General features: G+C 48.3%; 1 protein-coding gene and 1 long non-coding RNA gene across 2 annotated transcripts in view; one reads left to right on the forward strand and one right to left on the reverse strand.

Annotated features, from left to right (window-relative positions):
* The window catches only part of FBXO16 (F-box protein 16), a 31386-nt gene extending 26106 nt beyond the window's left edge, over window positions 1–5280 (forward strand). Inside the window, 2 exon segments of the mRNA XM_027665064.1 lie at window positions 1849–2062; window positions 5117–5280. Coding sequence (XP_027520865.1) covers window positions 1849–2062; window positions 5117–5184 — 282 coding nt within the window. The 3' untranslated portion in view covers window positions 5185–5280.
* LOC113957489 lies at window positions 67–10847 on the reverse strand. Its single transcript, XR_003531169.1, has 3 exons — window positions 10738–10847; window positions 7145–7313; window positions 67–476 (listed from the first exon to the last, which is right to left on the reverse strand). It is a non-coding gene; the product is annotated as an uncharacterized LOC113957489 (long non-coding RNA).
* Between the last annotated feature and the right edge of the window lie 1882 nt (window positions 10848–12729).

A 12729-nucleotide genomic window follows, 5' to 3' on the forward strand; every position in this document is an offset into this window, starting at 1 on the left:
AGGCTCCTCCCGACCCAAATAAGCCTGTTTGCAAGGAAAAGCATTCAGTCGCTGTTAAATGATATAAATAATGATGATTATAATTATTCAGCCCTTGTCTTACAGTTTCCACTCTCCAGTGGTTCCCTCTGATCCGAGCGTCCTGCCACGGATTCATCCCACCACATCTCCCACTTTCACGTTTAAAGCTGTTTCGTTGTCAGTCCCGAAGAGAAAAAAAAAAATCTCAGTTCAGGCCTAAAATAAGTTAATTTGATTCTTTCCCCCCCAGATTTTACCAAAGTTATTGCTCTTCAAAGTTAATGAACCTGAGCAGGAAGGCACAATCACCTTGGGCTGGAATTCCAAAGGCTTCTGTTCCTCCTGATTTTAGAGTTGTCCACGTTCCAGTAGAAGAGCTGTGCTTTTTATTCTCACACAAAACCTCCTTTAATGACAGCAGCACTATGAGACAATAAAGCTGAGGTTACACCAGGCTGGTGCATAGAAAAAGAATATAAATATATATATAAATATAATTCACCAGGAATAATGCAAAATTAATTTCCATTTGTTATTAAAGCAGCATTGGAAAACCTTGCTGAAATGAAGACCTTTGAAAAGGCTCTTATTTAATCAAGTCCAAATAAAGAGGCTTAATGTGCAAATCTTTCAGTAAATCCTTAGAAGAAAAAAAAGAGACCATGATGAAAGAATAAGTGCCCAAGGCAGGCAAACATCAAGTCAAATTAAAAGGCAGCCCTTGAATAGATCAGTGATTCAAGTGCAGAAAGTAGGTGAGAATAAAGTGAATTACAGCTAATAATAAAGATGGAAAAAGGGTTATTAGAGGGAGCTCCCGGCTCAGGAGGCAACAACACACCAAAATGGAATAAAAACACCTAATGAAGGTGATGACCCAAGTCCTGGAATTGCATCCACCGGCTCCACGTTTGCATGGGGTGAATCAGTTCTCCCCTGGAAAACCTGGGAGGTTTTGGAGTTTATTAGTGATTGTGGAAAGCACAGAGTGCGACCACTTCATTTAGAATAAATTAAAGTAAATTAGCTCAATTACAAGGAATAGTAAATTGCAGTGGATTAAGTTAATTAGGGCTGTGAATGAATTAGGGCCACGTTCCTTCCTAGGGATGCACAGGAACCCCCCCTCGTGTCTCTTCAGTGGGGAGAGAATTGATGTTTGGAGTAAAAATCATATTTATAATGGGCAGAAGATGAAGATCCAGGGCTCCCAGCACCCACACATGGTCCTGCCCAATGTACATTTATCTTCTGCAAACCCTATTTTCAATTTTATTTACTCAACATGATAATGTTTGTTCACTATTCTTACCAAACAATTCGTATCAGCCTGAAAAACCCAAGTTGTTGGTCAGAATAACCTGTGGGTTTTTTTTAATCTTTGGGGATCTTCCTCAAGGAATAAACTCTGATATTAAGATATTATTATTATTATTATTATTATTACTAATAATAATAATAATAGAATTTTGATCTTCTGTTAAAATAAATTTCACCCTTTACACTTCCAAACACCAAGCAAGGCTGGGATCAGACACAGCCACGTGCACGGGGGGAGGGGGGGAAATTGGGGGATTAACGTCTGAATTGCTGTGGAGAATTAATTAATTAATTAATGTGGCTTCAGCTTTACTGGCATCACTTTCTAGTGAGGTCCTTTTGTCCTCAAGGTAAACTTAATCCCACAGCACAGGCCACTGCAAGACCTCGTATCATCTAGGGATAAAATGTGTAGAATGTGTAGAATTTGTGGAATTTCTCAGTGGATTCCAAGCTTTCCAGTCCCTCTGAAGCTGTTGGGATGTTGATGTTGTCTTCTCTTCCCAGATATGGCTTTCTGCAGATCCTGAGTATCTTCCAAAGCCACCAGCTCGTCCCAGCTGGGCCGCCCATCGCTCCGCTGGGAACCTGCCCCCCAAGGCAGCGGCAAAGGCCCTGGCCCAGAGCTCCCAATGGAACGCCGGGATACGACCGGCACCCGTCCGAGCTCCACGTGGGAGAGGGACTGGAGATGTCACCAGGATGGAGAGCAGAGCTCCATGTCAGTAAGGTGTCCTGTCCCATGGGGAGGCTGTTCTAGAGCCTGGCAATATCCAGATCGCGGAATTGTAGAATGGTTTGGGTGGGAAGAGACCTTAAAGACCATCTTGTTCCACTCCCCTGCCATGGGCAGGGACACCTCCCACTAGCCCCAGGTTTCTCCAACCTGGCCTTGGACACTCCCAGGGATCCAGGGGCAGCCACAGCTTCTCTGGGCAACCTGTGCCAGGGCCTCACCACCCTCCCAGCCAGGAATTCCTTCCCAATCTCCCATCTCTCCCTGCCCTCTGCCAGTGGGAAGCCATTCCCTGTTTCCTGCCCCTCCATCCCTTGTCCCAAGTCCCTCTCCAGCTCTCCTGGAGCCCCTTTAGGCTCTGGAAGGGGCTCCAAGCTCTCCCTGGATCCCTGTGTTCTCCAGGTGAACCCCCCCAGCTCTCCCAGCCTGGCTCCAGAGCAGAGGGGCTCCAGCCCTCGGAGCATCTCCGGAGCCTCCTCTGGACTCGCTCCAGCAGCTCCACATCCCTCTGCTGTTGTTCCCAGAGCTGGAGGCAGCTCTGCAGGTGGGGTCTCACCTGAGGGGGCAGAGGGGCAGAATCCCCCCTCCCCTGCTGTGGGATGAGCCCAGGACATGGGGGGTTTCTGGGCTGGAGCTTGTTGAGCTTTTCATCCACCATCACCCCCAGGTCCTTGTCCTCAGGGATCCTCTCCATCCCTTCGTCCCCCAACCCGTGTCTGTGCTTGGGATCAAGCAATCCCGCTGTCCTTGTCACCAGCAGAGCTGTTACATTTAGAGCCCAGAGGGAAGGAGGTGACACTGGCTGTGGGGGAAGGACAGGGATGGTGGGAATGCCGATGACAGGGATTTGCTGCATCGGAAGAGAACTTACGGCCAGAGATGTCACATCCAGCACTTCCCAAACCCACCTGTCCCAGCTGTCATCTTGGAATGAACGTTGGCACGGGCTCCACATGGGTTTAACTCACCAACACTGCCTGGCAGAGCAAGAGATGTGGCCCTGGGCTCCCTCCAAAGTCCAGGGACTCTGCCAGGTCCTGGAGAGAATCCGGGAGGAGCTGGTGTGTTTGGGTTGGAACCAGAGCCCTCAGCAAATTCCAGCACAGAGCAGTGAACACCAGGCAGAGAACAGCTGAGGAAGCAGCTGATTGAGGAATGCCTCCCAAAAATAAGGAGATGGAATGACACCATCCCAAAGAATCTTGTGCCGTTTCAGTGTGAGCTTGGCTTGGGAAACTCTCCATGTCTCCCGAAGGTCCTCAGTCTCTGCAGCCCCCTGGGAAAGTCTTTTGGGTACCTTTGAGGAGCACCAACACTTGTGCAGGTTTTGGTGAAAGTCCTCTCGGTTCACAAGTGGGTTTTAATGGCTTAATTATGGCTTTAATCCCATAAGGATTAAAATCTGTGACCCCTGAGGGTTTTTGGTTGTGCAAGAAGGATGAAGAACCTGGAGGGAACAATGGAAAATAGGATTCTGATGGGACACTGCTGGGATTTTCGGGGAGATCACAGAGGTGGAGTGGGCAGAGCTCCTACAAGGCAACAATTGTCCAGTAATTATTGGTGATCCCATCTAGAAGGGAGATGATGGAGCACATGGAAAGCTCCGGCATCCCTCTGGATCTCCCTGGAATCCTGCATTTTTAGCAGGTCCATAGGCTCCTCCATCTCCATGAGGAGGAAGTGAGTGATCACAAATCCTCCTGTGGGAGATGAAAGGATCTAAACACAGCTGAAGGGGAAAGCACTGGGATGAGAAAGATTGGGTTGGATATAGGATTGGATATTGGGAACAATTCCCTCCTGGAAAGGGTTGTCCAGACCTGGCACAGCTGCCCAGGGCAGTGGTGGATTCCCATCCCTGGAGGGATTTAAACTCCCTGTGGATGTGATGCTTGGGGATATGGGTTAGTGATGGTCTTGGAAGTGCTCAGGGAATGATTAAACTCAATCTTGGAGCGGTTTTCCAACCTAAATGATTCCATGATTCCATGAGTGAGGCCTAAGGAAAACACACAAAGACTTCTCCATGTGGGAAGCGGGACATAAATGCATCCGGGCCATAAAAGCATCAGGATCAGGCCAGAGGCTCACAGTCCCTCCCAGTGCTAAAGCCAGACAAGGTTCCTACAAAATAGGACCCTCATCCTGGAATTCCATCGCCTGGACAGAGCTGTGGGAATGTTGTGAGCTGGATTAGAGCCAAGTCATCCAGAGTTAAGTGCAGGCTCTGGGCCTTGGATGCGGTGTTGGCTGTTCCAGTCAATCCAGGGAATTCTGCTGGTCTGGCAGCAGGGTTGGGATGGCTTCCCAGGAATTCATTGCTCGGCTCCAGAGGGAATGGGAATGGGAAGAAGGTGTTTGAGTGTCTGAGCTTCTGGGAATCAAACTCCAAGTGCTGCTGGCAGAGAGGATGTGGGAGCACAGGGAATTCCTGCAGGGATGTGGCCACCCAGTGACTGCTACTGGTGCCAGAAAGGTGGAGGGAACTGGTGCCTGCCGGGATGTGCCGTGTCCGGCCTCGGCTGCAGCTGAATTCCCTCTGCATGGCAGGGAATTCCGTGCCTGAGGAAAGGGTTAGTGGGGAAGCAAACTCCTTACAAACACCACTGTGGTAAAAAAATCCCAAGGAAATGATCCCTGAGGGATTGCATTTGGATGAGGGGCAATTTGCAAGGCAAAACTATGTAATTTTTTTTTTTGTATCAGAGAGAGACAAATCCCATCTTAATTCCTTCGGTGACCTCTCCAGGACCTTTGTGAACTCTGCCAGGCTTTTCCTGAGGTAAACTTTACCTGGGCTTTGCCAGGGAATGTCTGCAGATTGCCAGGAAGTGGCAGGAAAAGTCAAGATGTTTTGATTGATGCTGATTTTCTCTATAATGAGATGACGGAGGGAAATAATCCAGATTTGTAAAGGTATTTGAGGTATTAAATGCCACCAAAATCCCAAGGATTGGCTGAGCACCTAAACAGGTTTAGAATGTGAATTCTCTGCCTGAGTTAATCTGATCCTGACGTTATTTCTCCTCCTTCCAGCATCTCCAGTGTTTGAGGCTCAGCCCTGGCACATTCCTGCATCCAGCCAAGGATCCGACTCGGAATGAGGGAGGATCCAGAGTGTCCCTTCATCCAAGCTGGACAGAAACTTCTCTGCCTGGCAGTGGGAAAACAAAATGTTGCTGCTGGTCTTTGGGATCTCGACCTGGTTTCCTGTTGCTGGCGCCTTATCCTCTTTTCCTTCTGGATGTGTCACCTCTGAAATGTTCACTTGGAATTTTGACCGTGGCGACACTTGCTTGGATCCTTTCTAGGCCTGCTGGACCTCCTGTGAGCTTTTCTATGGATCATTTGGACAAATCTTAGGGCACATCCCACAGCCTGAGCTGCTCTGTGATGCTTTGCCAGGGAATCACAGGAGTTGTCTGGCTCCGTGGGCACCGATGGGATTCTGGAAGATGAGGGATGACTTCCAGCCATTGGAATTATGGAAATTCCACCCTCCCTACAAATTGAGTGCTTTACCACCAGCACTACCACGATCCTTCAGCTGCGACCTCCAGCTCCTGCCAAATCAGCTGGAAAGCACCAGGCTGGGCAAGGGAAGAGTGTGGAAGAAAGGAGAATCAAGGAAAACGGTCCAAGAAAAACCCAGTTAGGGCTGTGCTGGAAACAGAATTTCTCCCTCGTGTTGAACAAGGCAAATCCATCTTTTCAATCGTGTCAGTGAGAAGGAAATCAAATCCCACACTCTGGATTGCAGCACACGGATCCGTGTGGGGAGCTGGCACTTGTTATTTAGGAGGATGTAAATCATGGGCTGTTAATGGGTTTTTTTCTGGGATTAAGGAATTTCCCAGTAAATTCAACAAATAGCAGTTTTTAAGGATAAGGGGATTGAATGCTCAGCATCTGTAACTCATTGCCTGATCATATCCCAGGGTGAGAGAGCTGGGATAAAACTGAACCTTTCCGGGTGTTGGGAAGAGTCACAGCACGCCCAGGAATCCTCAACATTTCACATTCCAGAGGGAATGCCAAAATCCCAGAATCATTAAGGCTGGAAAAGACCTTCCAAATCATCAAGTCCAACTATCAACCAGCACCACCTCCATGTTCACCCTTAAACCGTGTCCCCAGGTGCCACATCCACGTGTTTTTGAAGATTTCCATGGATGGGGACCGTTCCAGTGCTTTACAACCCTTCCCATGAAGAAACTGTTCCCAAAATTCCTCCAAATCATTGATGAGGCAACTCAGTGAGTCTCCCTCTCCCAGACTTTGGTATTTCCTTTTCCCAGTTGTCCTGGATGCTTGGAAGGATGAGTTCATCTCAAAAAACACGACAGCCTAAGAACTAATAAGCCTGAGCTGTCACCTCTCAAAGGATCAGCTGAACTAGGAACTTGCAGACGGGAATTATATCATGGATTTTAGGATCTGTTGATTATCTGTTGACTAATGAATTTTGATTTGGAAGGGCCAGTTGTTGAGCAATTGAAGTGAGATGGGGCAAATCCCACCCAAAGCATTCATCAGCATCATTCCCAAATCTCTCCTCACAAGCCTTTTTTTTTATTTCCCAGGAAACCAAGGTAAAGGGATTGCTCCATGGGTGCTTCCTTGGCTTCTTAAGGAGCTGTTCCAGCTCTTTTTCTGGTCTCCACGAGGCAGCAGTTGATCCACAAACAGCAAAAACCTACCCAAGGAAAGGATGTAACCCTGCAGCGATGCTTTTCCTTTCTCATCGATGACCACATTCCCTGGAATCATCCAGCTCCCAGGGTCCTGGAGGTGAGTCCTGGACATCACCGTGCCTTTGCTGCAGCAGATCATGTGTCTTAAGTGCTCAATGTACATTTTCAACCTCAAACCTTCCCTGATTTATAAAGTTTTTGTAGTTCTGATGCCGTAAAATAACAAACAGGGACGTGCCAAGCCAAGGAGATTATCCCTGGAATAACAGCGGAGCTACACAACGCCCTGGTGGGATCCTATTAATCAGAATTAAATCATATATATTTGAAATATATCGTGTGTAATGTACTGTGTGCAAAGTAAACACACCTTACGTCATTCCTGAGGTCACAACACGGGGCAGAATCTGAAATGGAGAGAAATAAAATCCAGAGGGAGAGTCTCCATCACCTGGGAGCTGCTGGAAGCCACATCCCCCCGGGGCTGCTGATCTGCAGGGGCAGGTGGTTGCTCCCCCACCTTTGTAGCGTTTCCAGATCTGCGGAGAAGGAATTGCCAAACCAGAACAGAGGGAGGCGGTTGTGCCCTCGCCCTTCCTCGCAGATGCACATTTCCCAGCCCTGCCCGGCGTTCCCTGATCCTGCCCCGTGGATCTCATGAGCCACAGCCTTTGACTGGAGAACTGAAGGTGCCTTTTGAAGCCCAGAGGCCACTGAATCAGCTGAATTCCAGCGGCACGAGCAGGATCGGGATGGGAGCCGCCGGCTACAGCCCTGCTCAGGTGTGGGGGAGCAAAACCCCCCAATCCAACCCCATCCCTGCCCAAAGCTCCACCTGCAGTGCCCTGGTGTTCCCGGCCCGGAGCGACGGCACGTTTGGAGTTCGGCTTTGCAGCCAAAATGAAGTTTTCCTAATTCTTGCTCTTGTGGGTTAAAGAGACAGGAAGTTGGGAAAGGGAATGTGTGTAACTGGAGTTGATGGGAGCTGCAGGTTGGGTTGGAGCGAGGATTTTTGGAAATGTCCAGCCTTTGTGGGGAGGTGGGAGATGAGCCGCTGCCAGGGAAGTGGGAACATTTGGAGGGGGGAGTCTCAGCAGTGGCTGAGGGATAATGGATGAAAGGATGGCTGTGGAAGAGCGGGGAGACCTTGTGGCAAAGGGAAAGCAGCCAGTGAGAGGAGATAAATCAAGATTAAAAGTTGCTTTAATCAGTGGATGGAGCTGATAAGGAACAGAGAGCAAAGCTCAGGTCAGTAAAGAAGGGCTGAGATGAGGAGGCAGCCACAGGGTGTGAGGGGTTGTTTTTTGGGAGGCAGAGGGATATGGGAATTGGTTTGGAGTCCGTCACCTGGTCCCTGATGATGTGTTTGTTGTAAAATGAAAATGAATTAAAAAATAAAAATAAAATAAAAATACAGCGAAAGTAAGAAATAAAAAGTAAAACATAAAATAAAAATTAAAAATTAGTTACTAAATGAAATTAAAATAAATAATTTTTAAATGAAATAAAAATGAAAGTAAATAAAAATAAACAATAAAACATAAAATAAAAAATTACTAAATAAAATCAAAATCAAAATGAAATAAAAATAAATTAAAAAATTTAAAAATTGAATAAAAATTAAAAAATTACTAAATAAAATAAAAATTGAAATATAAATAAATAAAAAAATAAATTACTAAATAAAATCAAAATAAAAACTAAAATTAAAATTAAAAAGAAATAATAAAAATAAAAATAAATTACTAAATAAAATAAAAATTAAAAATAAAACCAAAAATTAAATAAAAATAAAATAAAAAATAAAACTTAAAATAAAAATAAATTAAAAATAAAACAAAAAATAAAAATAAAATAATAATTAAAATAAAAATAAATTACTAAATAAAATAAAAATTAAAAATAAAACAAAAAATTAAATAGAAATAAAATAAAAATAAAACTTAAAATAAAAATAAATTAAATTAAAAATAAAAATATAAACAAAAAATAAATTAAAAATATAAGTAAAATAATAGTAATAAAATAAATTATTGTGCACCTCACACAGGTATCCTGCCTGTCCCATGCTCCATGCCATCCTCAAAAACATCCTGCAGCTGAGTTCCGTGTGGAATGTGCTCCACCAAACAACTCAGGGGCAGGAATTGCTGTAATTCCAACTGACCAGACACACAGACAACCCCTGAGTGCACCTGGAATGTCCCCTGAGGCACAGCAGCTGCTGGAATAGGTCTGGGAAGGTGATGGCAGCAGATGCAGGGCTGGGGAGATGCTTGGGAACAGCCCACATCCCAACACAACCCCTTTCCAAACCATGGGATAAATTGCTGGTTGGCACAGGACGCTCTGGAGACCCCCGGGGAGGCCAAACCACAGGCACAGGCAGGTCCAGGCACTGCAGGGCACTCCCAGCACATCCCGTAGGAAGGAAACTCAGTTCAAGCTCTCCAAAAAAGCCCTGGAGGCAGGAGGTTGCAGTGGGAGCAGACGGTTTAAATCCCATTTTCGACATGTTCCATGCCAGGATCTGGTGGGATGGTGCCAAAGCCACCCAGGGAGGGGAGGAAGGCGGGATGATCATGGACAGAGGACCGTGTGCCCTTTTCCCTTTCCCTTTTCCCTCCCTGAAACCCCTGCTGGCCCTTCAGTCCCCAGGCACACACCAGTCCTGACTGTGATCCCAAAAATCCTCATGTCAGCCCACAGACCCAGAGGTTTCCAGGGAAAGCTTTTTACCAGCCCACAAACCCCAAGACCAGGTCCCATGGCCATTTCCAGCATCTCCCTTCAGTTTTATCTATCATTTGGTGGGTTTTTTTTAATTTTGGAGACCTGTTTTTCCTCGCTGCCTGTTCTCTCCCCCTCTGCAGCCCTGTTGTTTCATCTCCCCTCTGCTCACAGGCAGGTTCCTCATCCACCAAAATCCAGAGGTTGACCAGGACACCACCAGCGAGGAGATTTGGGAGCTGGTGGCACCAGCAAGGCCCTGGCTCACAGCAAAAACCAAACAAAAGCAGGTAGTTCCCCACGTGGGATGTAAATCAGCTTTGGAATTCTCTGTCTCTGGAAGCTGTAGATGTTAAAGCTGATGTGGACTCTAGAGGCCACCAGAGATTCATGGGAGAATTCCAAGCTCATTTTATAAGAATTTGGGCTGGAAGGGACCCCAGGAGGTCCCAGGTGGCTGAGGGTCTTCAAATCCTCCAAAGGAGGAGATGACACAACTTCAGGCAACACACTGTGACACTTAAAGAATCATGGAATGTCCTGAGTTGGAAGGGACCCACAAGGATCACCCAGTCCAACCCCTGGCCCTGCACAGGACACCCCAACAATCCCACTCTTCCCCTGTTGTCCAAATGCTCCTGGAGCTCTGGCAGCCTTGGGGCCGTGCCCAGTGCCCTGAGGAGCCTGTTCAGTGCCCGACCACCCTCTGGGGGAAGAACCTTTTCCTGAGATCCCCTCGGCTGGTCTGGTGATGAAAAGATCCCTCCTTACTCCCAGTTTGAACCTTTCTCCTTGAAACTCTCACCTGTTCCCTCCCACCCTCCCAGCACTGTGCAAACATAACATCCCTCAGACCCCCCGAAGCGCTTCCCTTTCCTCATCCTCTCCCCTCAAATACCCTCATCCCCTCCCCTGCTCCCTCCCAGCACCCCCCTGCTCCGCTCTCCCTGCGCTCCGCAGGACCCCGCACATCTCCAGGCGGGATTTTCAGCCTTTTGTCAGGAAAACGCCGCCTGTTTTCCCTCCTTATCTCGATGCTCTGCTACCACCTAGCGCTGACAGGGCGCGGGGCCCTCGGGCTGGTGTGGGGGTCTCTCAGGGGGGTTCCCAGGATATCCGTGGGCTGTGCCAAGTGGGAAGAAGGCTGATAGCAAGATCCCGGGGAAAGCTGGGTTTTGGTGGGGAAAATAGGGTGATCCCACTACTGGGAATTTGAAACAGATGGATTTTTACCTTCTCCTCTTTTAGTCATCAGCCAGAAGAGCAGCCATAGGGATGTGTCCAGTGCTGTGTCCAGCTGTGGGTGGCTCCTCGGGACAGGAGGGACTTTGAGCTCCTGGAGCAGCTCTAGTGGAGGGAAACAAAGATGCTGAAGGGACTGGAGAATCTCCATGAGCAGGAAAGGCTGAGGGAGCCGGGGCTGTTCAGCCTTGAGAAGAGACACTGAGAGGGGACCCTGTAGGGTCTGCAGGGAGGGGGCAGAGGATGGACCAGGCTCTGCTGGGGGGGGCCAGCAATGGGACAAGAGGAACGGGCAGGAACTGATGCCCAGGAAGTTCCACCTGAACACGAGGAAGAACTTCTTTGCTGTGCAGTGACCGAGCACTGAACAGAGACCAGAGAGGGTGTGGAGTCTCCTCACTGGGGATATTCCAGACCTGTCTGGACACAATCCTGTGCTGTGTGCTCTGGGATGACCCTGTTTGAGCAAAGAGTGGGGACCAGATGACCCCCTCTGGTCCCTTCCAACCTGAACCGTTGTGTCATTCTGTGATACTGAGATTCTGTGGTTCTGTCATTCTGTGATTTCCTAATTCTGTGTCTGTGATCTTTGGATTCTGCAACTGTGATTCCATAAGTATGAGCCTGTGATTCTGTGATTCTGTGATTGAGTCTGTAATGCTGTGATCCCATGATTCTGTGAGTCCATGAGTCTGTGATTCCATGAGTCCGTGAATTGCTGACTCTCTGAGATTCTGCCATTCTGTGATGTTGCAATTCCACGATTCTGTAATTTTGTGACTGTGACTTTGTGACCCTGCGTTTCTGTGACTCTGGGATTCTGTGAGTCTGGGATTCTGTAATTCTGGGATTCTGTAATTCCAAGATTCTGTAATTCCAAGATTCTGTGACTCTGATGCTGTGACTCTGATGCTGTGATTCTGTGAGTCCGCGATTCTATGACTCTCTGATTCCATGAGTCTGTCATTCTGTCATGTTGTGATTCCATGTTTCTGTAATTTTGTGACTGTAGTTTTGTGACTCTGTGACTCTGTGACTGATTTCATGACTCTGTGACTCTGAGATTCGTGAGTCTGTGATTCTGTGAGTCTATGATTCTGTAATTGTGGTATCCCGGGATTCTGTAATTCCGTGACTCTCAGATTCTGTAATTCTGTGATTCCGTTATTTTGTGAGTCTGTGATTCTGAGAGTCCATGACTCTGTGATTTGTGTGTCTGTCATTCTGTGATTGTGTGATTCTGCAATTCCATTATTCTGTGATTCCATGATTCTGTCATTCTGAGGGTACGTGCTTCTGCGACTTTTTTATTCTGTGATTTTGTTATTCTGTGACTGTGATTCCGGGATTCTATGACTCTGTGATTCCAAGTCTGTGACTGATTCTCTGGTTCTGTGATTCTGAGCCTATGATTCTGTAATTCTGTGACTCTGTGATTCCCTGATTCCGTGACTTGACCGTCGGTGCCGCAGCCCCAACAAACACCGTCAAACCCTGACCATTTCACCAGGGGGACACTGAACACGGGGCACAGCGATGAGGGGCGGCCAGGGGGCACCCCGGGGACCCCCAACCACCCCTGTGTCCCCACCGGGACCAGTGGCCCCTCACGGCCCTCCCATTCCCCTCACGGCTTCTTCCCCCCCGCTCGTTGCCCCCCATTTCCCCCTCACGGCCCCTCCATTCCCCTCACGGCCCCCCCCCATTCTCCTCATGGCCCCCCATTCCCCTCACAGCCCCCTCATTTCCCCCTCACGGCCCCCCATTCCCCTCAGGGCTCCCCCCATTCCCCTCACGGACCCCCATTCCCCTCGCGCTCCCCATTCCCCTCAGGGCTTCCCCCATTCCCCTCGCACCCCCCCATTCCCCTCACTGCCATCCCCCCCCCGATCCCCTCAGGGGTTCCCCCCATTCCCTTCACGCCCCCCAATCCCCTCACGGCTCCCCCCCATTCCCCTCAGGGCTCCCCCCCATTCCCCTCAC

Source organism: Corapipo altera, unplaced genomic scaffold (genome assembly GCF_003945725.1).
Source record: "Corapipo altera isolate COAL_440 unplaced genomic scaffold, ASM394572v1 164, whole genome shotgun sequence".
NCBI lineage: Eukaryota > Metazoa > Chordata > Aves > Passeriformes > Pipridae > Corapipo > Corapipo altera.